General features: G+C 42.5%; 1 protein-coding gene across 1 annotated transcript; it reads right to left on the bottom strand.

Annotated features, from left to right (window-relative positions):
- Positions 1 to 35: 35 nt before the first annotated feature.
- Positions 36 to 26,372, bottom strand: LOC126402319 (NGFI-A-binding protein 1-like). Its single transcript, XM_050064210.1, has 9 exons — positions 26,270 to 26,372; positions 25,906 to 25,976; positions 13,735 to 14,537; positions 13,513 to 13,646; positions 13,369 to 13,420; positions 12,057 to 12,176; positions 8,783 to 8,951; positions 6,277 to 6,426; positions 36 to 6,185 (listed from the first exon to the last, which is right to left on the bottom strand). Exons 3-9 carry the CDS (start codon positions 14,533 to 14,535, stop codon positions 6,109 to 6,111), a joined length of 1,503 nt encoding a protein of 500 aa, XP_049920167.1. The 5' UTR covers positions 14,536 to 14,537; positions 25,906 to 25,976; positions 26,270 to 26,372; the 3' UTR covers positions 36 to 6,108.
- Between the last annotated feature and the right edge of the window lie 1,420 nt (positions 26,373 to 27,792).

Genomic DNA, 27,792 nt, shown 5'->3' with positions numbered 1-27,792 from the left:
GTTTCTGAGCATTGATCACAGAACGCACCTCACAATAGAGTTCAAAAAAATAAAGTTTAATGTTTATGTGCTGTATAACAAATAAAATATATTAGTGTTTAAAAAACAGGTGCATAACTAGGTGAAGCCTAATCTATCACTTTACAATAAACAGTGAGGAGAACGGTGATCAGTGAGACGGCAGGTCAGACATGCGCTATTCTCTGAAACATCATACAACAGTCACACTAACTAGGACAGTGTTTGAGCCGAGCGGGGCCGGAGACAAAAGGTCATCTTGTCCCGAAACCTCGACGGCGTTATCTCCCAGAATTCACCAGCTAGTTTTGCAAACTCCAAATCCTCGCTGCAGCTGTGGGCGGAAGTCACGGCGATCTTGGGTTTCCAATTATTTCTACGACTCGTATTCGTCAGTGTAAAAAAACATCAAATTTGGTTCTTTTGTGTATTTACGATGGGTTTTCTGAGTTAAAAACATACTTACAGCAATGCTAAAACAGGCCCAGAGCATAACACGACCACCACCATGCTCGACTAAAGGTATGACGGTCTTGGGTTAAAGGCTTCACCCTTTATCGTCCGAACGAATCTCTGGTCACTGAAGCCAAATAGCTCGATTTTTGTTTCATCTAACCCCTGAACTTTCCTCCAAAATGTGATCAGCAGCCAACTTTAGTCGAGCCTTTGAGGCCCAGACACACCAAACCGACTTCAAAGAACTAGCGTCGCCCCACATCGTCGTGTCTCGGCCAAATAGTTGCACATGAACACACCGCAAAGACTACAGCTGACAGCCAGCTAGTTCGTACGTACGTTCTGCGCCTGCATGACAAGAAGTTACTCTTCACACAGGCAGACAGCGACAGTCTGTATTACTGGGTGACCGTCTTGGTGCTAGTTAGCCAGTTAGCACGTTAGCAACACAGCCCAGTGTTGAAAGAAAAAAGAGCGTATTTACCGTGCGGCAGTGAACAACAACACAAACCATCAGGAAACGTTTAAAGAGCTCAGTGACTAAAGAAAATGAATCTTACCTTATCTGACAAGTCTGTTTTGGTCTCACTCCCTCTTGGCGTTTGCTCTTTGTTTACTTTCCTCACTTCTGTTTCTATTCACATGTGCTGTGCTGAATTGCCGATGCTGATTCGACATAGTGAATCGGCCAAAAAAAAAAAAGCCTACAGGGGCTGACGAGGGGCAACAGACGCTCACTGACAGCCTAACACTGACTGACGGCCGACTGTCAGCTTGGTGCATCAGGGCCTTTAACGTGCCGCTTCTGGAGCCAAACTTCCTCCTTGCATGGTGATGTAAAACACACTCAACTGTGGGCGCTGAAACCTGTGCTCCTGCTGCCTCTAACTCATCTTAGACCTGCGTTTAAGTGGTTCTTGGTCGACTCTTAATCACCCTGACCAGTTTCCTCTCAGCTGCAGGTGATAGCTTGACTTTTCTTCCTGATCATGGCAGCGACATTGATCTTGGGACGTAGCTGCTTTGAAATGTCTCCCAGTGACTGTCCTGACATGTTTAAGTCAATGATTCACTTTTCCAGATCCACGCTGAGCTCCTTAGACTTTCCAACTGTCGTGCTTGTGGCTGAAACTAATGAGTGTTTCAAACCAGCTGCAGTCAATCATGATCACTCACAAGACGTGATGAGGCCACTCCACAGAGCAAACCTGAGTGACACAACTTTGTACATCGTCAAAACCGATACATCAGGGTGCTGCGTGTGGATTTCGTACCCGGTAGAGTTGGTCGCACTTTCAGGAGATCCATAATAAATTCATAGAAGGGATTTTTTTGTGTTTTTCACTTAAAGAAACTAGAAAATTCCGCAAGACATTTTGACCAGGTGCCTGCTACCGCTTGAAAAAACATGAAATGTAAATTTTGATTTCTTTGAAGTGGTACCAGTTATCAAAATGCCCTTTAGGCCCAATAAAGTCCAATGGGGAGTACCACCAGTGTTTCCAGGTATATTTTAGGACGACTCTGGGGCAGTTTGACGACCCGCTGTCTATCATCGGGCCGTACAGCTCTGGGTATCCAGCAACCGCTGCCACCAGTATCTCCTCAAATCATCCCATTGGATAATGGGAAAAAAGACGACGAAAAAAAGATTTGGGCGCTTTTTCAACTCGAGGAGTTCGGCAATAACTACGTCAAAGTACAGCGATTTGGTGTGCCCCCAAAGTAGAGTGGTTCTGACCTCTGTACCTTCTGTTGCACAGCAGGCGCCCAAAATTATCGGAAACCCAAGCCTGCCGTTACCTACGTGTTCTCTACAAGTGTACGTAAACTTCTGGCCCACAGCGGCAGCTCCTCGCCCAAACGGCTCCTTGAAACAAAAGGAATTTGATGAACAGAGCACAATGTCTTTAAATACAAATACAGCCCCACCAGAAGTGAGGCAACACAAACATCTCCCACATCGCAGGTGAGTTCCCACCCTGAAGGTCATGACAGACGTACAGTTACCGAGCACATGACACAACGATGGATCCATAGAGTATGCAAATAGACTTATTACTTACATAAATATTGCATTGGTCTGCCATTACGCTGAGTGAGACTAAACTATCTGCAGGGACGAAGGGGGGGAAGGAAAGAAGAGTTAGACCAAATTGTCTGGACGTTATTATCATCTGGGACCAAACAGACGTATTTACACAGTGTGGCCAACACAGAAAAACACAGTGAACACTTATTGTTATGTATCTACCTCTAAACAGCAAGAACACGTCTTTGAAATATGCACTGATGGCCATCACAGGGGGGTTAAACACTGTTAAGAGCTAAGGCTAATCAACATTATCATCATGTAAAGCATGTGTTTATATACCAGACACTTTCACACGGTTGTTTTTTTTTCCTCAGTGACACTTAAGTTGTTTTTTTTTGTTGTTGTTTTTGCTCTACACACATAAACACTGTATTGACACCAAAAATCTACAGCAAAGTTACACTTGACAAACCCTGGTTGAGAGATTAGGCTAGCACTATTTGTTATCACGGTACTATTTACAGACCCCAGGCTGCTGCTCCGCAAAGAGCAGCAATAAACAGGAAATTTTGCTTTTGGCTGCAGCTGGAGAGAAATAAAAAAAACACACACCTGCAATCTTTAATATTTGATTCTGTCTCCAAAAAGCTGCTGAAAAACCACATCTTTAGTCCTGAAATACACCCCGTTTGCAGATGCGTGGTTTCGCTCCAGCATGCAGTGTTTAGCTAAATTACAAAGTGAAATGAACCAATTAGCTCGGCCTCCGGCATGCCAGCCCAGCCATCCTACCAAGACGAATGACAGAGGTCCCCTGCTGTTTCTCCACAACAGCTCCTATACATCCTCTTCTTAAATTACCTTCCATAAATATACACAAGACAAGAGCGCGGAGGGAAGGATTAACCCCACCTCTCCTGGTTTCCCATTTGAAGTCAACGACAAAGTAAAGAAAAAAGGAAAACCTGCTGAAGGGGCTGAGTCCTGACTCCATCTCCCTACAGTACTTTTTTTTTTTTACACCTCTGAGTTACAGTACAAATGCAGACACCCTAAGTTAGATTTGGGAGAATGACGGAGGCTCAGAAGACGTGGGGCGACGGCCAGCAGCCGAGTGTTGCTGAATCTTTGGCTGGTGCTGGTAGGTTTGAACGTCTTACAGGAGACGAGTTGTAAAGTCATGGACATGGAGTGACTTTCTGGATGCTGACGAAAAATGATGCCACTGACCAAAGATCTCATTTTTAGGTAACGCTTTGTATGTCTACCATTAAGATTTAGAGCTGCACAATATGAGGACACCATGCTAAAATGTTGTCTCTCCTGAAGGGGTGACCAAGAACAGTGGACGATTCGATCTACGGAGCCTGATTTGACCGCCGATCTCAGTCGAATCGTCACAGTTGAAGGAAAATGCTGATATGAAACAAAGGACTGTTCCTTCGTGGCTATACAGGGGTGCTTAATGTCGGTTCAATCGAAGTCACATGACACATTGTTTGGGTTAAACATGAGCATGTTACAGTCCTGGAGGATTATTAATGTGCACCTCCTCCTGTACTGCCTTAATATGCACATTCAGCACATCCAATGCATCAAAACATTGTTTTCTAGTTGGAGCCGCGCCTCGTTTTCAAACTGTATGGTTTGACTAAAATGAACAATGACAGCAATATAGTCCACAATGAGCAGCGCTAAAATCAACCTGCGTAGTTGTCCCTCCATTGTGACATTAGAAAGTGTCACATTTATCTTGCAAGTGTACTCTTCTTCAACGTTTGCTTTACTTCCTGGATTTTTCCCACATGGAAATTCTGACCAATCAAGAGCAGCTTTCTCACACAAGGCATTTGATCTGGTCCTCTTGTAAATGCTGCCGTGAGAACACGAACCAACTCTAGGTCTGAAAGCACCCTGAGTGCGTCTGCGGTTTAAAGTCCGAAAGAAACAACGGCTTTCAATAAGGCTCGGATGAACCAGCAGATGGTGGTACACTTCCAAGGGCGGGAAACGCGAATCGGTGACAATAAGAACTCCAGTAGGTGTTCTACAAAAGGTAACGTTAGCCTGCACACTTTACTACCTTTGCGGTAAGTCGCGTGAACAGAATTATGACGCCTAATGGTGAGGACTCTTTGTGATTGGCCCGAGAGTTAACTGCATGGCTGGTATCAGACAAAATAGCGCCTAACGATATAATGTATTTTAATACGTTGTTAGTAAATTCAAAGTGCTATATCGTAGTCTTTAGCAATGTGTTTATCGCTCAAGCTGACATCACAATGACGACTGAAAAATGATGTATTGTGCAGCCCTAATAAGTAAGATATCACAAGTTTTATCTATACTGTTTACTATTAGCATTAGGGTAATATTGATTCGATGACCTTGCAGAACTGCCAACCCCAAAATAACTGTAATTCGTCTTTCGATTATGAAAATGATCTGCGAGACTGCACTTGCATTGCTTTTGAGCTAAATGCTAATGATTAGCTAGTAATGTTTGCTATGGTCACCATCATAGTTAGCATGCTAGCTATTGTTCTTAGTTTTGCAGGTATTTGGTCATAAACCAAATTACTGGACCAATACGTTCTGACTTGATGAGGGCGCCACATAAAACCTGAAGGCCATAGTTCCCAACTGGTGGGCTGCGGTCCAAAAGTGGGTCGCAGATCCATTCTGAATGGACCGCAAGTGACTCTCAAACGTGTCAAGTTTTTTCACACTTTATTTTGAAGTGCACGGACTTTCCGGCACAGCACTTCTATTCTGAAGCGCCATTTCCTGCTGTAGAGTGAGTGACTAACAGACAGCTACTTCACAGAGGCAGCAAACCACTACTACTCTACTCAGGAAACGTTAAGATATTTCACTGCTTCATTATGAATGACTTGCAGATGGCGCTACATCAAGAGGATCGCCAAAGTCTTTAGGAATGTCCAAACCAAACTTCGTAGCAATCTGTCAAATATTTATCAAGATATTTCAGGACCAAAGTAAGACATGTTTAGACTACCACTGCTTGTTTGGCAATACAATTTTAGATTTAATATTGGCAGCTTCTGCGGCTTTAGTTTTAAGGTGAAAGTGCGTGACGAAGGCCTTAAAATTTGGCTACATGGTAGTCATATAAAGTGTTACCAAGATGCTGAAGACGTGCAGCAACACAGCCAACCTTTCTGCTTCTGTCTCATCTCTGAATCTACCTTTGAGTTAAGACTCAGCCCCGGCGTCACAGCCTGCAACCTGGCTGTCCAAAGAAAGCAACAAACAAAACACTCAGGAAGAGGTAAAGAGTATACAAACAGATCACTCTTAAATTACATGTACATCTAACGTGTACAATTAATCAACAGACAAAGACCCGCGGAGCACTGAGGGGCTTCTCGTCATGCTCTCGAGGTGCTTTGGCAAATACCGTTTAAACAAAAGAACAAAAAGACAAAGAAAAATAAATGCTATTCATGAGGCAACATTGGTTGTTAAGGCTCTACTGTGGCTGTGCTTGCTTAGTATCTATTGACGGGTAATAACTGCATACTGTCAAGTGTGAGTAGAATGAAGTGGGGGGTGGTGGTAGGGCGAGGCGGGAGGCACTATGTGGAGTCTTCCGGCTCTGACTTGATGGTCTTCTTCTCTGCGTTGCTGGACGCTCGCTGCGACGTCCCGTTTTCTGGAGATAAAGGATGGTATCATCAGCAAAGAGGCTGATAATGCAGCATAAAGCCTTGTAGCAACTGTAGGACAAATTTAACATCACTAACCTGTTGCTGGTGTTTTGGTCTCGTCTGTGTTGCTGTTGTTGTTGTTGTGGTTGTGATGGCGCTTCAGTTCATTGGCTAGCTGCTTGCCCAACGGGAGGTCGCCTTCCTGCATGTTCTGACTAACCACACGCAAGTTGATTGGTCGTTCATCTGAGGGGACAGACAGAAACACAAAGGACAAACAGAGTTATTCTCATTTCGCTCGCCTCAGGTGCAGCTCGTACTATGTTCATCATCAATCAGAATGAGACTGAAGTGAATCCAGTCGCTAACGTCTCACTACAGCAACATTAGCTGCTGTTTCAACAATGTTTCGCTGAAAAGACGTGCATGCAGGCTAAAATTTGGCTGTGCTGTTCTGTCGGGTGACGCACTGACTTAAGGTGCGGACACACCAAACCGACATCAAAGAACTAGTGGCGACGAAAGCCAACTGTTGCGTCGTCTACGTCGCCTCGTCGCCCTGTGTCAGTTGCATTTGAACACACTACACGGACTACATCCGACGGCCAAGTAGCACGTACGTTCTGCGCCTGCGTGAGAGAGAGCAGAGTGAGAGAGTGGTACATCCTGTCAGCCGAGGGGTTTCCTATCTGTGCAGCCGAGCACCTCCACGGACTATTACATCCAGACGGTCCCGGTGTTTCCTCCGCAGGCTCCACTTCACTCAGCTGCCCGATAAACCCGCTGCTTCTTCCCACTTTAACCTGAATAACAAACCAGGGCTCGGTGCTCCGGTTGGATCCAAACGGAGTGCCGGGGCTAGCTCAGAGACTAGCGGAGGCTAACTGGCTGTGCTTCCCTCCGGTCATGCTGCGGCTAACGCTCCGCTAGCCGCTCCCAGCTAGCTCCGGTTTGTTATTCAGGTTAAAGTGGGAAGAAGCAGCGGGTCTGTGGGGCAGCTGAGTGAAGTGGAGCCTGAGGAGGAAGCACCGGTTAGCCCCGGTTTCACTACAGGCAGATTCACTCGCTATAGGGGCGAGGAAATAAAACCTGAACAGCCAATCAGAGTGACTATTTATGTTGTTTTTATCTTTTATGGCCAAAAGTGAAAAAGAAGGTCGTGGCATCTTCTTCTGTAACAGACAGATTGTCTCATATCGATTGCAGGCCTCTAAATCGTATCAAAATCGTATTGTGGCAGACTTCGTAATATCGGCAAATATTGTATCATTATCCAAAGAATTAATATAATATCGTATCGTGATGAAACTGGTGATTTACACCCCAAATGTTAACAGGTGGTCCACGGACACGGAGCAGTAGAGCTTACAGAGTGGGGGAGTGACAGCTGACCGTTCGGTCGGCCCGCTGGTTATTCTTTTGGAAGAAAGAACCTTCGAACCACCACCTCTACTTTCAGAGCCGTTAAAATGAAATCAAAGTTGGCGCTCTGATCGACACCCTCAGCTGCCAGCGTCAATTGTTAAACTGAAATATTCCTTTGAATCAAATCGAATCAGAAAACATCAGAAAAAGCAGCTGTGCACAGTTGCAAAACGTGTTGAAATGTGTTATAGACTACAGTTGATATTGATTACATTATATTTCTTCATTTGAGGTTTACTAGTGAGCTACAGAACAATGTGCATACAGAGGAAGGAGTACAGAGCAGGGGAAAATGAATACGAGAAGAAAATGGTGATTAAGAGAGAGATACAGGAAAAGACAGCATGAGATAAACAACTGTGTGGAAGGAAGGAGGTTAGGACACTCAGAGGACGAGAAGGAGAAGAGAAGAAATGACAAATGACAGGGAGGAGAAAAAAAAGAAAAGGGAAACGAAGAAGAAAAAGAGGAAGGAAAGGAGAGAAGAAGAGGGGGAGGACAGAGAGACGTAGACGGAGAGTGAGACGGAGAGAAAGAGAGACGCCCCCCTCCAGGCAACTGGCTGGAGGTAAACAGGCGTGGGCGTGATAATTACAGGTGCATTGTGGGATTTGTGGGAACAGCGATATAATGAGCTGTCGGGAGTGGGTGAGGGAGGAAAGGGATGAAAATGAGATGAGGCCCGGAGGAGAAGGAAGATCTTGAATAATGATGCTTTTTTTTCTCTCTCTTCCTCTTCTTCTGTGTTTGAGATAAAAAGTGACAGCTGCCACGGCCGGGTGGAAAATCAGCACCTATAGGTGTTGTTTCCATCCACACAGTCGCGTACACATCCTGTGGATTTTAAGACATAAATACTCTTCAAATGAGACTGTCGCACTACGCTTCATTTCCTGTCAACACAGCTGGGTGTCTTCTCTTGATCGGACTCTAGGGGCAGCAGTGAGCTGATACAACTTGTCAAAAAATAGGTCCAGACTAAACCTGGACGACCCAAAACAACGGTGATAGATATATATTTTTTGGATCGTTGCGTTGTTTCCAGAGCTATATGAAATATTTAAATCCAGATGACAAGTGTGAAAACAGCAGCTCCATAAAATACTTAAAGTCTGGGATTTTCAAGACCGGGGATCGGAGTAATTAATCTCGTCCCCGTCGTCTGCTCATGTCCTACCTTGGTTGTCTCTGCTGGCATCGGCGGCAGCTCCGTTGGTGTTCTGGGCGTCGTTGAGGTACTTTAAGGCGGCGGGGGGGATCCTCCAGTCCAGAGCCTGGAGTCGCTCCTGGACGGCTGCGTCCTGGAGGATCTCCATCTGCCTGGCCAGCAGACGCTCCAGCTGCATCTGATGAACACAAACAACCCAAAATAAGACTTCAAAGACACTTTATTCATTCTAAATTAACTGCAGTGAAAATCAATCAGCAGAAAACAAAACTGTATAAGACGTAACACAGCTGGATTTCTATGTACACGCTGAAAGATTTACCCTCGCAGCTTTAATGAGGATCAATAAAATTAAATTGGATGGAAGTAAAAAAAAAAAGATCATTTAATTATATATGTAGGCAACATTTACATCAGCGCCCACACACCTGATTCTTCTCAGCAGCTCAGATACTGACCTTAATGAAGTGAGGATGACATCATAATTTAGTCTGATTACCAATAATTTATAACAACACAACAGAAAAATGGCCGCAACAAACAAATGTCATGCTTCTCCTGTGTTTTCTTTACGCTGTGGTTTGCTAAACGTGACACACTTTGGAGGCGCAGCGTTATTTCAGCTGAGACACTTGGATTTGGTCTGGTTGCTACGATTTTTTAATTTTTATTTAACCCTTGACTTTTGATCTTCGATTACCAGATTGTAATCAGTTCATCCTTGAGTCCGGAGGAACGTTTGTGCCACATATAATTTTGTTTAAAAACATCCCTTGAGGCGTTACTCAAATATCATGTTCACAAGAATGAGACAGACTAGGTCACAACAACCTTGGCCTTTGACTCTAATCATTTTGTTGTTGATTCCAAGTGGACGTTTGTGCCAAATTTGAAGAAATTCCCTAAAGGAGTTCTTGAGATATCAGGTGCACAATGAGACTGATGCAAGGTGACGGTGACTTTGACTTTTGACCGTCGACAACCAAAATGCAATCAGTTCATCCTTGAGTCCGGAGTAACGTTTGCGCCACATAAAAAAAAAAAATAATAATAATAATACATCCCTCGAGGCGTTACTCAAATACCACGTTCACAAGAATGAGACAGACAAGGTCACAACAACCTTGGCCTTTGACCCTAAATTCTAATAATTTGGTTGATGATTCCAAGTGGACGTTTGTGCCAAATTTGAAAAAATGCCAAGGTGTTCTTGAGATCATGACACGAATGAGATAGGCAGATGTACAACCAAAAAACCTAAAGGCTTTGGCCACGGCTGTCACTGACGCAGAGGCATCATAACATACTTGCAACGTGGCGTTTCTACAAACTTAGAGCACAAAAGATTATTCAGAAATATGAACGTCTGACTGTACACAGTCAAGCTACAGCGGCACGAGAACTTTTCAACTGTAGTGTAAATCACACCTCCAACAGGTATAAAAGAAGCCATTAACGTTCACTCACACGCAGCCTGGAGAAGCGTAACTCCAGCTTGTGGCCGTCACCGAGCATTAACACGGAGGCCGACTGAAGCAAAGACTGACAAACAGTTGACACCTCAGATTCACAGAAATGTGCAGGAATAAAAACATCTCATTGTCAGTGTGCACGTCACTGTCAGCTCAGATTATTACGGGACCAGCAGCGGCTCACAGGACCCCGCAGAGTGAATGCAGCCATGAAATCTTCTTCTCCTGAACATGATTTCTGAGGAATCACATCAAACTGACAAGTGGAACTGCAGCTGCACACACGGCGGCTGATAAAACCAGTGTGTGCACACATGACGTTCACACATGAAGAAGAGCAGCAGCATGTGTTCTCCACTAACTGTCCACATGAACTTGTCTTTGTGCTAATGAGTTATCATAAAGCTCTCCTCCTACATTGCGGCTCTAATTAGGAACACTGGAAACCAATAAGGAGCAGGACTGGGAACCAACTGGATCCTGCTGCCACAAACAGCTGCTGACAGGGAGATCTGTCGCCATGTTTGTTGGCGAGAAGATGACGTAGAGTTTTAGCAATAAACTATTTTAGACTTGTTTTAAATTGTGCGCTGTCACTGGGCGAGAGACGAGAGCTTGGGACCGGAGTACACAAACTTTATTTACAGTAAAACAGAATTAAAGAAATGAAAGTTGTTGCATTTTGTTGCTGGTGGGAAATCAAACGCAACTCAACATGAATTTTCTTGACCTTAAATATAAATGTCTTTCTAGCCCAGTCACATTGATGTGCAGGTATCTCCTCTGCCGTCCTGTCTAGCTTGTTAAAGATAACATCTGTCCTAACAGTTACCATCTGCGACTGGCCCCTCCAACACAGGCTATATAAAAGTAATCGACATAGCAACTGTGACGTCTCTCACTGGTTTGTGGACTCCAGTTCTGAAGCCTCAAGTTCAGCATTTGAGCCGTCGCCATCTTGGTTTTTCGGAGCCAGAAGTGCCCATATTTAAGAGGGTGGAGGACGCCGCCAGTATCCTCGGCTTTATCGTCTATTTTACTCTTAATGGGACGATCATTTACAAAGTCAACGTCATGCTGAGTTGAAGAAGACTTGGAACTAGAGATTGAGACCATGAACTCATCAGGACAATGTTCACCAAGGTCAAGGATTCTCTGAAGGTGTTCCTGAGATACAAAAACATCCCTCGAGGCGTTATTCAAATATCATGTTCACAAGAATGAGACAGACATACAACCTTGACTAGCCTTTGACTCTAATCATTTTGTTTATGATTCCAAGTGGATGTTTGTGCCAAATTTGAAGAAATTCCCCCAAGGAGTTCTTGAGATATCAGGTGCACAAGAATGAGACTGATGCAAGGTCACGGTGACCTTGACTTTTGACCTTCGACAATCAAAATGCAATCAGTTCATCCTTGAGTCCAGAGGAATGTTTGTGCCAAATAAAAAAAAAAAATAATAATAATAATGATACAACCCTCGAGGCGTTATTCAAATACCACGTTCACAAGAATGAGACAGACTAGGTCACAACAACCTTGGCCTTTGACCCTAAATTCTAATCATTTTGTTGTTGATTCCAAGTGGACATTTGTGCCAAATTTGAAAAAATGAATCAAGTGATGAGTCAGATCATTTTCTCATTAACTTCTGTACAATCTAATGTATTTTTGCTGCCAGTAGAGTCGCCCCCTGCTGGCCATTAGAAAGAATGCAGCCACTTCCGCATTGGCTTCATTTTTCAAACCCAAAGGCTTCGTTTACAAGAACCAGAAACTCCCTCTCTCATTTTTGGGATTTCGGCCTACCTGCAGGTTTCGCCCGACGGTCTCTTCTCCTTTCGACTTGGCGCAGGCCAGCTGCTCCCTCAGCATCTCCTGCCTCATGTGGATGGCCTGCAGCGCCTCCTGGATGTCAAAGAAGTTCTCCTAAAGATGTCGAGAAAAAAACAAACAAGAAAACTTCAGATTTTTTTAGATATTGTTGAAAAAAAACTTGTGATTTTACCTTATTTTTTGTGTCTTTATCTTTTTTTCAACAAGTTTTTAATAATTTAATAAATTTGCTTTTGCCTGAAATTAAATTTTTCCTTAATCATTTTGTTTTTTCATCTTGTTTTAATCAATTTTAACTCTATATTTATTGCTTTTACTTATTAATTTATGCATCTAATTGTGTCCAATATCATGATCTATTTAATTATTCTTCTTTTGCATCTGTTTGAAAAAGAGCATTACATAAATAAATAACTCTACCCACTACTAACAGTAATGTGAGATCAGCATTTTCATTTCCTTTGATACGAAAACAACTGACAAAACAAAGTGGAATTTTTGGGAGTTTTTCAGATTCTGCAGAACAGCGGCCTGAAAGTGAATTTGGCAGGAATTCCCCGCGTCTTTTGGGAGCTCAGAGTAGCTTTAGTGAGCAGGTGTCAGTTCATCTGCAGCTCGTCGTCGTGGTTGAAATCCCTGCAGAGTTCTGGGCCACCACATGTTTTCCATCAGCGCCTCACAAACTGAGAGGAGCCATTCAGAGCTCAAAGACAACTCTCGGAGCCAAGTGTGTCAGGAGACGTACACACACACTTTGTACTCGGTTCAAGGCTGCGCATGTTCTGTTTCTGATAGCTGCGCACGGACGACCTCCATCTGCCGCCGTCTTTACACTTAAATATTTAAAATTAACCAGTGTGTGAGAGACAGCTTCATTATTTATTAAAAGGAGCCAAAAGTAAAGAGGTCAAATGTCTGTATCATATTTTTAAAAATAAACCGCTGACTCCTTTTAAACAGCAGAGAGTGAACACACGTCTGGTGCATAAACGTCGTCTGGAAGCTCTTTCACACAGGAAGTGAAGCTTTTTAAGTTTAACTTCTGATTTCTCTGGAACAAGCAGAGGAAGAGCTGGGCGTGCAGTGTGAGCAGGAACGGCTGTCTTTTAAAACTGCCAGGTGCACAGCTGCAGATCACTGACTGAGTTTATCAGGTGGTTTTGACATTTGCTTCGTCTAAAAAAAGGGCGAAAAATGTCCCTGAAATGTCCCAAAACCAAAAGTGTTTGCATCAAACTGCTTGTTTAGTTCAACCAAAACTAATGTTTGCAAAATCTGACCTTACCTCTGTTTTAATCCTTTTCGGGGACGGCTCGTCTCTGTCACCGCAGCGAGACCTGCGTGGAAACATCAGCGTTATTTAAGACGAGACAGAACGTCTTCCTGAAGGATGAACAGTGAGCGTAAAGACAGAAGCAGTGTTACTCACTTGCTGGTGCGGTAGGTGTATTTGTACGTGACCTCTCTGGAGATCTGCCGGGCGAGTCCGAACAGCTCGTCTCGACGTGTCAGCAGCGCCATGTCCCTCATACAGAGCTGGGCCGCCGCCTCGTTCACCGTCAGCTGCACATCACACACACAATCAGAACGTCACGTAAACCTCAAAGACAAATTCACTCATTAAGAAGTCAAGATATTTTTCGTGGACAACCTCGTGCAGCGTCAGGTGTTTGCCGTCCCTCCTCTTGGAGTCAAAGCGTCCGTAGATGGCGCTGTATTTACGGATCTCCTCCTCCCGCCGTGAGTCGTCGTCGCTCATTTCAAAGATGTGTCCGATCATCTTTGCCAGTTTCTTGTTGTTCTTCAGCTGTTCTTTGACCTCGGCTAAGTCTGTCTTAGGAAGTCCTGGTGCCATCCTGTCCACACACTCCAGGACCGACTGGACGGCAGCGGCGTCCAGAGCCTCTAACGCGTCTCTCGGCGAGGACGGGGAGCCGAGGTCTGACGGCGACAGGCTGTGCTCGCTGTCGTTGCTGTGTCCCGACCAGAAGCGGGCCTCGCTGCTGCCCTGCAGGGGCGACCCGGCTGACACTTTGTCCCGCGCCACGTCCAGCTTCCCCGGGTCGGAGCAGGCGGCGGCGACGGCTTTGGGCATCTTGACGCTGGCCGTGTTGGCTCGGTCCTGCGCGCTGAGCAGCGTGGGCGAGCCCTCGGGGAGCTTGTAGACGGGTATGCTGCAGACGGGCAGCGACGTGAGCGGCTGGTTGAAGATGGCCGGGTTGGTGACCCAGTCGCGGAGCGCCTTCTGCAGGCGGCGCACGTGCAGCGGCTTGCTGGCCATGCCGACGAGGGCCATGATCTCCAGGAACTCCTCCTCCCCGGCCTCGCACAGCTGCTGCACGTCGTCGCCACCCTGCTGGATGAAGGCCTCATAGTAGTAGAGCAGGTTCGCCCGCTGCAGGATCCGGTAGAGCTGCAGCTCACCCAGGGTTCTCGGCAACACCGCCGCCATACCTGAGGGAGGACGACAACAGATATTCAAAGGGCTCATTGACATTTTAAGACAACATGCATCTTCACTTTGTTGCAGAGAATCAGAAGAGAAGATCAACATCACTCTCCTGTCTGTTAGCTTAGCATGTAGCACATATGTCTGACTCTGCACCAGAGTCACCACCGCACTCTGAACATGGAGGCACATTCCTCTGAAACATGTACATGTGTTATATTTGGACTGAACATATTCTTCTTGGCAGGTGCATGGTTGCAAGTTATCAGACCTCAGCAGGTGCGTGAACGGTTAAATCTGACATTTATAGACTGAATGGTCGAGGTAGGAATTTCATATTCCTGCTTTAACCCAGTTTGGTATCTGCGTCTGTTCAGGTGTTTTAACTTGGAAATATTTGTTTCATGTGTTGGATGAAGACACAAAACGACATTCTTCCTCTCACCTGTGGTGTGAGTTACCGACTGTTGGAGATGTCTATAATGGAACTAGATGTCACTCAGCTTGTGGTGCTCTAAGCACCAAAAAAGTAAATTTAAAAAACTCAACATTAATGTCTCTTTCCAGAAATCATGACCCAGTTTCTCAAGATAATCCACAGACCTTGTTGTGATCTACTCACAGACAAGAGGCTTGCGCTCATGTCAGCACGAGATTAATGGATACAGGTCTGGCTGCCCTCTAGGCCCTATTGAGATAACACGTCCGCAAGATTAGACAGACCCAAGGTCACAGTGATCTTGGCCTTTGACCACCAAAATCTTATCGGTTCATCCTTGACCCAGAGTGGATTTTCTGAAAGTGTTCTTGAGATATCAGGTGCACAAGAATGAGATGGCTGCAAGGTCAGGGTGACCTTGACTTTTGATCTTCGATTACCAAGTTGTAATCAGTTCATCCTTGAGTCCAGAGGAACGTTTGTGCCAAATAAAATTTCATTTAAAAACATCCCTTGAGGAGTTATTCAAATATCATGTTCACAAGAATGAGACTGATGCAAGGTCACGGTAACCTTGACTTTTGACTTTCGACAATCAAAATGCAGTCAGTTCATCCTTGAATCCAGGGGAACGTTTGTGCCAAATAATAAAAAAGAAGAATGGATGGAATGGAAGGATTCACAAGAATGAGACAGACAAGGTCACAACAACCTTGGATTTGACCCTAAATTCTAATCATTATGTTGATGATTCCAAGTGGACGTTTGTGCCAAATTTGAAGAAATTCCCTAAAGGAGTTCTTGACATATCAGGTGCACAAGAATGAGACTGATGCAAGGTCACGGTGACCTTGACTTTTGACCTTCCACAACCAAAATGCAATCAGTTCATCCTTGAGTCCGGAGGAACGTTTGTGCCAAATAAAATAATAATAATAATATTACATCCCTCGAGGCATTATTCAAATACCACGTTCATAAGAATGAGACAGACAAGGTCACAACAACCTTGGATTTGACCCTAAATTCTAATCATTATGTTGATGATTCCAAGTGGACGTTTGTGCCAAATTTGAAGAAATTCCCTAAAGGAATTCTTGAGATATCAGGTGCACAAGTTGTGAGCAGTTTCATGTAGGAACTACTTTCTGTCTACCGAACTACACCCGCCAGTTGTATCACCGCAAAAAAGGAGGCATCCATAAGGGGGTGGAAAGAGGGTAAGTGATATGTGCGGTCATCGTAAATCTAAGGGCCAAAATACATGGGACACAGTCACGGCACGACATGTCTGCCGCAGCATGGAGCCACTATGTGTGATTGGAAAAGAGCAGAGGAGCAGAGGTGCGTCTTTGTCTCCTACGTCACCCCTGCAGCTTGTTCAAAACACATTTTTTGTGATTACAGAGGAGGTTAAGTACCGAGAAAAGGTTCAGCAGGGTGCTTGTACCGGTTTCAATGTGAAGGGGACCCAACCCTGATCACCCTGCAGAAGGAAGCGGGCATCTACTCACCTACGGGAGATGTGAACATTAAAGGCGCTACAGGTAAGAGGGGAAATATGTTTGATTTAAGGTGAACTGTCCCTTTAAAGACGACGCAGCTGCCTCTTACACGGCTGCAGTAGTTTAGTGTTACACTCTGGTTGAAAGCAGACAGAAATAAAAAGCTGAAACTGCGTCTCCACACACATCAGGCAGATTCCTCATCGACAGCAGCCAGAGAATTAACTTTTTCTCGATATGTGTTCTGCTGTCAGATTAGTAATTATCTCTGCTGTCATTCACTCTGCCTCCACTCTCCACCCTTACAAAGCACAGAAACACTCCGCTCCGCGCCAAATACTTGTCGCTTGCCACCTTAGATTTGAGAAGAAGAGGAAAAAAAAAAACAAAAAAGTGGAGGCTTGTTCTTGACTCTTCCTATGTGCATGTGAGGCCCTGCGGAGGCCTCGCTAACAGAGGAGTGGCAGTCAGCAGGCCCGGGTTGCTGGGAGGACCACATGCCTCTCTCCACCCCTGCAGGATGTGTAGGTGGTGGGCTCGCCTCGCCCAGAATAGGCCCAGAGAGCCTCAGCCCAGGGAGCCAGGCAGGCCTCCACTCAGCCTGAGTCGGGAAGACGACAACTGAAGACATTTTATTTAAACTACAGCCTCCAATCCTGCAGCTGACAGAGCTGCTGCTAATCGACCGACCTGTGAGCAGCCTGCTGCAACCACCATGATTCATCAGTGCCTGAATCTCTACTGAACACACCAGCAACATTAAAGTTAGCTAAAAACAATCTGTCTCTCTAAAGAAGAGAAACGAGTCACTTTGAGTTTAAACAAGTTCAGAAAGTCAAACAACAATTCCTTTGTTAGCGTTCACAGGACAGCAGCTCCCAGGAGGTTCGGTCCAGCCTGTCGGACGTCTCTGAAACTTTGTTCTTTCGTCTATATCTACAAAATCAACAGATGCTCTTTATCTGTTCAACTGTTTAGCTTTTGATAGAAATAAATATTAAGAAAGACGTCAAACAAACAAAAATATATAAATACGTTACACTTTTATACAAGTCCACACAACTTATCAAATCTGTTAACACATCTGTAATACAGCAAAGATGGCAACTTACTTAATATATCCTATTTTTTACCAATTAATTCACCAATATATTTCTTTTTGCGTCTTTCTGCTACAAACTAACGACTCAAATCGACCAAAATCTGCACCCGAAAACAGAAAATCAAGACAACAGCTAGTGAACATTGTTCAAGAGAATATTAAGGATCGTTTTAAAGTTGCGTTAAAACAGTATCTACAAACATTTCAGGAGCTACAAGTGAATTGAGCCTGTAAATTATGTAAATATTGAAAAATTCAAGTCTGATGTGATTCATAATTTTGTGTTTGGCTTAATTTTTGTTTCGTTTCCGTACTTAACGTTAAACCGATAAGACGAGCCGTTTTGTTTGTTGCGTTTATCCGTCACATTGTGCACAAGTGTGTATGACTGTGTGTGTGTGGACCCCAGGTGATAATGGGGATACAAAAAATAAATTAATAAATAAAGTTGGGTTTGTTTTTATCAGAGTTGTACGGATACCGATACCAGTATCGGAAATGCCTCCGATACTGCCTTAAATGCGGCATCGGGTATTGGTGAGTACAGCCTATGACCAATCCGATACCACGTAATGCCTCACGTCATTACGCATACGCACGCTACAGGCAAACAAAACGGAAACGGAGCGGAGTTTAAAAAGCATTCTACTGTAGCCTTTATAATGTCTTTTTTACCAAATTGTTTGGCTGCACTATAACCTGTGTCTTGATCTGTGTCAATTGTTTGGCTGCACTATAACCTGTGTCTTGATCTGTGTCAACACTGGATAATAATAATAAAAAAATGTTTTATGGCATTCAGTCTACTATTATGTATTTATTTCTTAATATTTTACACAGAGTTTTAGGAGTTGAGACATACAACAATTCATATCCCATCCATTTTTATTTTACGTGCTGGTATCAGATCAGATACCTAAGGTTCAGGGATCGGAATCGGTATCGGGAAGGAAAAAGTGGAATCAGTACATCTCTAGTTTTCAGCAATTAATTCCACCAGTATATTTATTTTTGCTTCTTTCTGCTCCAAACTAACAACTCAAATCGACCAAATCTGCACCCGTAAATTATGAAAATATTAAAAAGACCTGGTTGAAAGTAGAAATCCTCGTTTATTTAATACCCTATTTTCTTGGAGTTAAACGGGCAGATAAATACAGAATTCAAGGTCAGTCAGACAAGGGTTTATGTTTATTAGGAATTAATATTTTTACGTACGAAGATCACAAATTCAAGTCTGATGTGAATTTGTGACTGATTTATAATTTTGTGTTTGGCTTAATTTCTGTTTCATTTCTGTACTTAACGTTAAACCAAAAAGATGAGCCATTTTGTTGAAACTCAAACTGTCTGAACCTGCATTTGCCTACATCGTTGTCCTGTGTGGACGTATGTTTTTAACATTATATTATGTTTATAAATGGACTAACATGGCAACATGAAGGAGATCACATTTCAGTGGGGGTGGGAGGGAGGATGAGCGCTGCGCATTGTGTTTGTTTACTGGAAAGTTCATGCGTTTTTTGAGTTCGCCTCTTAATAAACTAAAACAACCAGTAGAACAACATTTGGGATTTGAGCCGAAGAAACAGGTGTTTTATTTAACTACGAACTATGTGGTGCTGAACCTTTGTTGGATTTGCTGTTTCTTTTCACTCCTGTCACTTGCTTTGACACCCCGCAACGGATGAGAATTGGCTGATTTTTTGGAGTGACGAGGCATGGAGTTAGGCTTCTTATAAAACTAAATTTGGATTTCACCCAAAGGACAAGGTGTTTTATTTAACTACAAACTAAATTTGTCAGATGTCCTGTTTCTGTTTAGTCCTGTCACTCGCTTTGACGTCCCGCAACGGACGAGAAACTGCTGATTGTTGTAGTTGTTGGAAGTTGGAATCAAGAGTTATCTATACAAAACAGGAGCCGCAAGTTTCTGACAAGTCTTCACTGCCGAGTTGAGCACGGCAACATGAAGGAGATCAAATTTCAGAACAGGTAGAAGAGGGGACGAGCAGCGCACACTTTGTTTGATTACAAAAAACGTGTTTTTTGGGGTGACGAGACGAGACATGAGTTAGTCTCGAAACAAAACTAAAACTGCACCAAGATGGCATCATTTTGGATGTGAATATAGGATGGATGCACACTGTTTTGAGCTGAAACTTATTCATATTTTTAAAGCGATGTACGTTTACTAGAGAGTTCATGTGTTTTTTGGGGTGACAACACAAGACATGGCAGCGTTTGTCTCTCAAGAAACCTTAAAATGCTCCAATATAGCAACACTTTGGATGTGAAGCCGACGAAAGAGGTGACCTGACCTCCTATTTATTCCTGTTGCGTGCTTTGAAAGTGTCGCAGTGGACGAGGAAGGGCTGATTCGTAAAGTCTAATGAAGAGTTATCGCCAGGGAGCTTAAAGTTTCTGGCAACTAACCGTCACTAATAACATTTCCAGTAAAGTTCGGTATACAGGTTTGGAAATGTTTCCATTATCTCAACCCAACTGGAAGCCGTTTCTGAAATAGAAAGTTCGAGTTTGGGTTTTCATGCACGCTGCGACATCAAATCGTTCTTATAACGGTCTAAAAAAATAACTACAATGCAAAACTGGGAACGTAAGTGGAATCAGATCCAAAAATACCCTCATTACTTTCTGAGAACAACTTCTCTGTGGCTCAACCTGCTGAATTTCCATCAATATCACCTGCGTCAACACAAACACGAGTGGCGTTTACAACCAGAGAGTGCTGTAAAAGAAAGTGGTGATACGGCAGAAGTCACTGTAGGAAAATAATGTCATGCGAGAGGAAGTTCATCATTTGAAGCATCGAAGATGGGACCGGCAACAGAAACAAGTGGAAAACATGACTCAATGTACCTCATGGTTTACGTCACAAAGGTCATTTAATTAAGCTGCTAAAAAAATGTTTTGGACTCAAGTAAAGTGACAGAAGTTGAAACAAAAAACTGGAAAAGAAAATGAATCAATGAGCAGGGTCATATTTAGTAAACTGTAAATGATACAGTTAATATTGGGTGAAAACAGTAAATATGATCCCTTTGAATGTGCATGTAGAGCACTGATCTCACAGTTTGGGTTAAGTATGACTCAAAATTTCAAGATTTAAGTTTCAAAAAATACAAAAATTGCTTACATGTAGATAAATTATATTGATAGCGTGATATTAAGCTAGATTTCGACTTTGGACAGAAAATGTTGTCGTTTCCTGGTTATAAAGGCTGAAGTACAGTAAAGTTCTGTTCTAGCTATTCTATTACGTTGTTATTTTATCCATAATACTGATAGTTATCTATTAAATACCATATTGTCCCAATACTGTTATAACGGCTGGTCAAAAATATTCTGAAAATTTGATTTTCTCCATATCTCCGTGCCCAGTTTTTCAAAATTTGGCCGTATGTTTCGGCGTCAAAATGCTATTTGCTGAAGCTCTTCAAAGAACTGTTTCCCATTATATCAATTCAATTAACGGGGGATCCTAAATTTGTTGCTCTTGGCATTTATCCAAAGGGACAAAAAACAAAACGCAGTGAACAAATTTTTATAGACGCACTTAGCGACCAAGCATTGGGGCATTAGCTTCAGGAAATGTCTGCGTGTTTTCCTTTGGAAAAAATTACGCACACAATCAAAGATAAACAAGAATGGTTTCGATGTATAAAGGACCCATTCGTAAGATATCTTCGTCTTGTCTTGTACGTTGGACATAATCGAGGAAGCATAATCACAACCTCTGCATTGAAACTGACTGAAACTTATAAGTAAATGTATTCCATAGTATGCAATGTAGGATGTTTATCGGTGTCTGTCATTTTGTATAATGTTGAAAACTAAATAAACAGACTGTTGAAAAAAACCCAAACCTTTTTCCCACATGACCTGATGTAGGTTTCTGCGTGATGTCGTAGCTGCATATAAACTCAGAGTGGGAAGCACCAGAGACCCTGTTATGACATAATCACGATACTAAAGCCACGATACGATATTAGTGCGATTTTAAACGTGTTGCGATATGCTGAGTATTGCGATGTATCTAGTAGACTGAAAAGCCAGCTATTCTAAAAAATTTATTTGTGCTGACCTCAATTCAGATTTGAAATGTCGCTTGATGCTTTTGTGTTGTGCTTTGTTTATGGTGCTCTGTCGTGTGCTGTTACGTGCTATACGTGAACGGCTGATGTGCATAATGTTATGTGTAGTATGTATTTCTATGGCGTACGTATGCTAGGCAGAAATACTTGGGCAGCTCCTGAGTCAAAGGCGACTTTCCCTACGGGGACAATAAAGAGTGTCATATCGTATCGTATCGAGTCATATTCCATCGTATCGTATCAAATCATATTTCATCGCATCGTATTGTATTGAATCATATTTCATCATTTCGTACCATATCGTACCAATTGATTTCATTATTCTAGTCGGCTACCAAAACTTAAACTTGTATTTATAATATAAATCATTCATATGATAAAAAAGAAAATCGATACTTGTTGTCCATGTGTCGATACGATATCAGCACACAAAAATATCACAATACTTTGCTGTATCGATTTTTTCCCCACCACTAATATAAACCCATGTGCTGCTGTGGACGCCATGTTCAGTCCTGAACGTCTCACAATAACACTCTATATATATAACATATATATATATACATATAACAGCTTCAGCTCCTCCTTGTAAAGGCCTGTCTGACAGCAAGGTAAAGCTGTAAAATAATCTTAACATAGTGTCACTGATGTTGATTTTTATTTATTTTTTGGGTGGTCCTTTTTAAGGAGGCTAAAATATGTTTTGCAGCTGCCCTCGTCCACAGGCTCCAGACTCCTTCGACAGAAACAGTAATTTTAGTTCACAGAACACAAAGACTCATCAGTTACGTATTAGTTTGTGTTATTGCTATCGCTTTAGCTTTAGGCTGCTTCTCCAAACTGGGAGCGTAGTGACCAGCATCTAACTGCAGGTTGAATCTCACTGTGTCTTCACCTGGTTAAATAAAGGTTTAATGATAATGAAACAGCACCATCCTAAAACTCCAAGCTCAACTCTGAAGCTAACACTCTCATGCTTGCACTGTTAGCAATCGGCATATCCAGATTTAGTGTAAAAGCTATCGCGCTAAAGTCAGGCTGTAACAGCTTGTGTGTTTGTGCTGAAACGTCACTTTCCAGGGGTCATTGTCAAGTGCAAGCAGAATACACTGTATGTAATCAAAGTTTTAGCCATACGATGTTAGCAACTGAGCACAACAAGCAGATTGGTGTGTGAGTCGATCGCACTCAGGGATCATTTGTGTGAAGTAGACGCTTCTACATTCTATAGTCTTATTTTTTCCTGATTATGCAGTGAGTTGTAATGGAGCCAAATTTTGTAACGTTACCTTTGTTAAATGTTGCTGTTGTCCCTGGTTTTATATGAGAAGAGGAAAAGTCTGCTAGCTGCTAGGCTAATTTTTATACAATGTAAAATGCCATAGACTTGTGCTAATAACGTTAGCATGTTGTATTTGTGGGGAAAATGTGTCCAGATAAAGACAAGTGTTTGTCTGTGAATGCTGTGAGTTATAGTGAAGCTGATTTGTGTTTGAAACTGTCTCTATTAAGCCATGTTTAATGTGTGTTTAATGTGTGTTTAATGTGTGTTTAATGAGTGTTTAATGTGTGTTTTGTATCAAGTAAACTTTACAGCTGCCAACTAGTGTTTTGGAGGTGTAACTGCAGAGTGACACGGACACACCACCACACAAGTATAAATGCTCACAACAGCGTAGGCTCTGCCGCACAAGTATAAATCCCCCTTTATGTCCCGTTTTCTTAAATTTGGCACAAACGTCTACTGGGCTGGACAAGCTGATTAGATTTCGGTGGTCAAAGGCCAGGGTCACTGTGACCTCGTCCGTCTCATTCTCTTGAACGTGATATCTGCAGAACACCTTGAGGGAATTTCTTCAAATTTGGCACAAACGTCCACTTGGACTCAATGATGTGTATTTTTTGAACATTCGTATGAAGTGTTGACCGATATAACTTTTAAACCTGCTCTGAGTGACCTTAATAAATGACACAAACAGAGGTAGCTGTGCATAGACAGTCCATCCTCAAAGACACTTGTTCGTACACGTAGCTAAAGTACTTTCATACCTCCACATACTGAGCTGGCCAATCGCTGCACAAGGAGACCACGACTGCTCCCTTAATTTGAAGAAGGTGTGAGAGGAGGAGGTTTCAGACGCTGATCGACAAGATTACCCGGCACATACCGCACAATGTAACATGCCTTAAAATTAGGCGCAGATTTCAATGGGGACACGGGACACGTTCCCCTCCAATAAAAACATTAAAGTAGCAGCAGACTTTTATTTTTGACGTAATTAAACATAAATTAATGAGGGTGTCTACAGGTACCAGACAGTTATATTCAATGCTTTTAAAGACCCGATCAGGACGCCTTTTAACCACATTTAGGGACAGAGTTTTGGATGAATCATGTTTTATTTATTTAAGCATCGCAGGTAAGTGGTGTACACGTGGTCTTGTACTTTTTTAAAGATGTGTAACATTAAAAGTTTTGGACTTTTACATAGAAAGGTGTCACTCATTTTCACAAAAAGAAATTTAAAAAATGGATAAATGAAATTAGATAAAATGTTTGTCGCAGTTAAGACTATTTCCTGACTTTTAAGGCCTAATTTAAGACCTTTTAAGGACCTGTAGACGCCCTGATTAATGCTGAAATGGCACAAATTGGTGCAAAAATTAAGTGTTTGATGCTTAAAATTTTGTGGCATGGACCTCCAAACCTCTGAATGTTGAAACAAACCTCACGTCCTTCTGTTTAAATCAGTAGCGTACAGTTTGACACAGATGTAAAGATTTTATCAGAGCCACTGTGGCGCCATTAGATGCGATTTATCTCTTTATTTATCTGTGATTGTGGCTTCTTAAAATTATGATTTGATGCTTTTCCTTCACATACATTACAGTAAATATATTTGATTTGGTTGTTTGGATGAAACAAGATCGATGTCACCTTTGCTGACATTCCACAGACAAAACAAAGACTCGTCGGCTGCAGCTATCAGACGTTCCCACTTTTGTCTCAGAGGCTGTTTTCTGCTGGTTTTTCACAATAAAGCGCAAACGTGTGAATTGAATGCCTATATATAGCTGTGGTGTGAACTCCCGTGTGTGCGGCAGGTAGATTGTCCAAGCCTGTCTGGAGCATGAAACAATGCTGCGGCTTTAAAAAGCACCACACGGCGTTCCTGCAAATAGAAACTGGATCCATTGACTCCAGTGAGGAAACGGCTCCGGTGGTGCTCGTTGTCGGCGTCTACACAAACGCTCCTTCAAGACTGATATCTAACAGCCTGCCATCTTACTCCAGGTTTTATCACAGCAGACATGTGTGTGTGTGTGTGTGGTGTGTGTGTGTGTGTTCAGGGAGTAATAGGCGCCTGTGAATGGCAGCTTCTAATTGAAGTCCTGCTCCACAAAAGCGAGTTTAGCGAGTTCGGCTTTTCACCTGGAGAAGGGAGGCGTGCGCCGGCACAATGGTGCACACACACACACACACACACACACACACATACACACACTCAGGCTGATGTGTAGTTTTCCAGGTAAAAGTGCCACGCAGCAGACCAGGCTTATCTAAAGTGAGGAACACTTTGACTTTGCTGTGATTCAGATGGGATTTCCCAATATTTCAGTGCGGAGGAAGAACGCCGTGATCACCACGGTGACCTGGGAACTATGTGTTCAGTCATGTGTGAACCATAACACCAGATTTAGTGCAGTTATTCAGGCTCTGGTGCAGCTAAGCACACCTGGCAAAGACACACAGGCTATTTAAATGAAACACCACATTATTGTCTCTTTAATGTTCCCATAGTAACTCAATGGGGAGTCCACAATGACACAGTCACCTTTATATTCACATTTTAATGCACATGAGTGGCTACAACTGTGCTTCCCTATCTATTATATTATTTCTGTAATATCAATAAAGCCTGTGTGGTGAGTTAAGGTTGCATCTGAGCTATTTTTGACTCCCTATAAAGATAATTTCACATACTAATGTAATAATAGAGGCTTAAATCATGCGCACGCTGCTCTGTGATGCTGCTTTATCTCAATATAATATTCCTAAACAGAGTTTCACACACATGCTGCAGCACTTTAAAGCATTCCCTATGATATTAGAATAATATCTGGAGGTGATGTGGTGCTGTCTCTGCAGCATGTGCCAGAATAAAGCAGCAGGTAAGATGCAGGATCAGAGCCAGGTCTACTTGTGCCTACCTGGTGAGTTTGTGGCCCCCTTTGGTCCGCCCTGGTCCGCTTCTTCTTCTGCTCTTTCTCCTTCTTCTTCACTGTTTATCAACACAGAGCCCGGGGGGTGAATGCGTGCACAAACAGCCCGCACAACAAGGCGTCCCCCAAAACAGCAACGGTGCGTAAAAATGACAAATAATCTTTTATAAAAATCAAATTATCTCCAGGACAAAAAGAAGAAGCCAAAGAGCGCGTGCTTGTCTGTGCGTGCTCACACCGAGCGACACTCCTCTCCTCTTCCTCTCTTTCTGGAAACTTTTTCTTTCTCCTGCCGTTGAGAGAGAAAAAAGGCGCAGAATATCAGTTAAGAGGAAAAAAAAAAGCCGCTGACCTTCGTGCGTCTTTTGGTGCGTCTTTCTTCCTCCGAGTGTGTGTTGAGTGTGTGTGTGTGTATGGGTGAGTGTGTGTGTGAGTGTGTGTGAGTGTTTGAGTCCTCTCCCAGCGTCTCTCCACTCCCCTGCACTGTTCACCACTGTCAAGGCGAGCGCAGACACACGCAAACACGCGCTTCCGGCTGGCGTTACAAAATAAAAGCGCAGCATCTGATTGTGTGATTATACCTTAAAAAATGTATAAATAAAGGAAAATATATTTAAAAAAAAAAGCATAAATAAAGGAAAATATACAAAAAAACAAAAAATGTATAATATAAAGGAAAATATACTAAAAAATAAAAAAAATGTATAAATAAAGAAAAATATACAAAAATAAAAATGTATAAAGGAAAATATACTAAAAAATGAATTAAAAATGAAATAAAGATAAATAAAAATAAATAAAAAATGAATCAAACAATAATGTGAAAATTAAATAAAAACAAGAAATAAAATTTAAAAAAGAATTTTCTCGATACGATTCTTGACTTTTGCACTTTTTTTAGTGTACATTGTGATGTTTTGTCTTTACTCAATTACGTCAATTTCTTGCTACTTAAACACTTAGTCACAACAATTCAGAGGTAAATAACAGCCTAAAAAAATTGCTATATTTAATATATATATATATATATATATATATAAAAATATATATAAAATTTATAAAAAATATTCTGCCCGACAAGTTACTTTCATACTTTAGGTACTGCACTTTTACTTGAATGTAGGACTTTTACCTGCAACAGAGTATTTCGACAATCAGTGATTTTTATCTGTTCAAAAATTAATTATTTTATATATGTCTGTTGATTACTTTTATTGTTTTTATCTTGTGTTGTCAGCGGTTATTGTGTCCTTTTACTTTGTATAACTCTAATTGTTTGATTTGCTGTACCTCAGAGCAATCTACAGGGCAATTAGTTGCCAACTTTGGTATTTTATCTTTATTTGTATTTTTAAAAATTGCCTCATTTTATTTGCTTGAATTCTGCATTTTATTTTAATCCATTATTTTAATTTATATTATTATTATTATTATTATTATTATTATTACCATATTATAGTACGTTTACTCTAGCAGTACTTCCTCCATCAGTTGTCTACAAACCTGATTTACTCTCCATGTGTATTCCAGGTGCTTTTATTTTGTCACCACTTCCTGTCCGTGTCGCGCCCTGCTCGCGCGCAGCTTGACGCGGGCAGCAGAATAAAGTGGGATATTCCGCGCGGTTGCCACAGAGCCTCTCTCTCTCTTTCTCTCTCTCTCTCTCTCTCGCCCACGCTGCTCCCTGCGTGACGCAAATCCGCGCGTGGGCGGACACACGGGGCGTGGGAGGCTTTCTGCACGGAATACCAAACACAGGCAGGTTCAACACCCACAGAGACACAGAGAGACACAGCAGTTTGCACACTTGATGTTCTCAAACTAAATTACCACGGTGGAGCAGATCTCATTATTACAGCCATACTCAGCTGTAAA

The sequence above is a fragment of the Epinephelus moara genome, chromosome 16 (genome assembly GCF_006386435.1).
Source record: "Epinephelus moara isolate mb chromosome 16, YSFRI_EMoa_1.0, whole genome shotgun sequence".
Taxonomy (NCBI): Eukaryota; Metazoa; Chordata; class Actinopteri; order Perciformes; family Serranidae; genus Epinephelus; species Epinephelus moara.
Note: the sequence above shows the minus strand (reverse complement) of the source record. Positions and strands in the feature narration are given on the sequence as shown.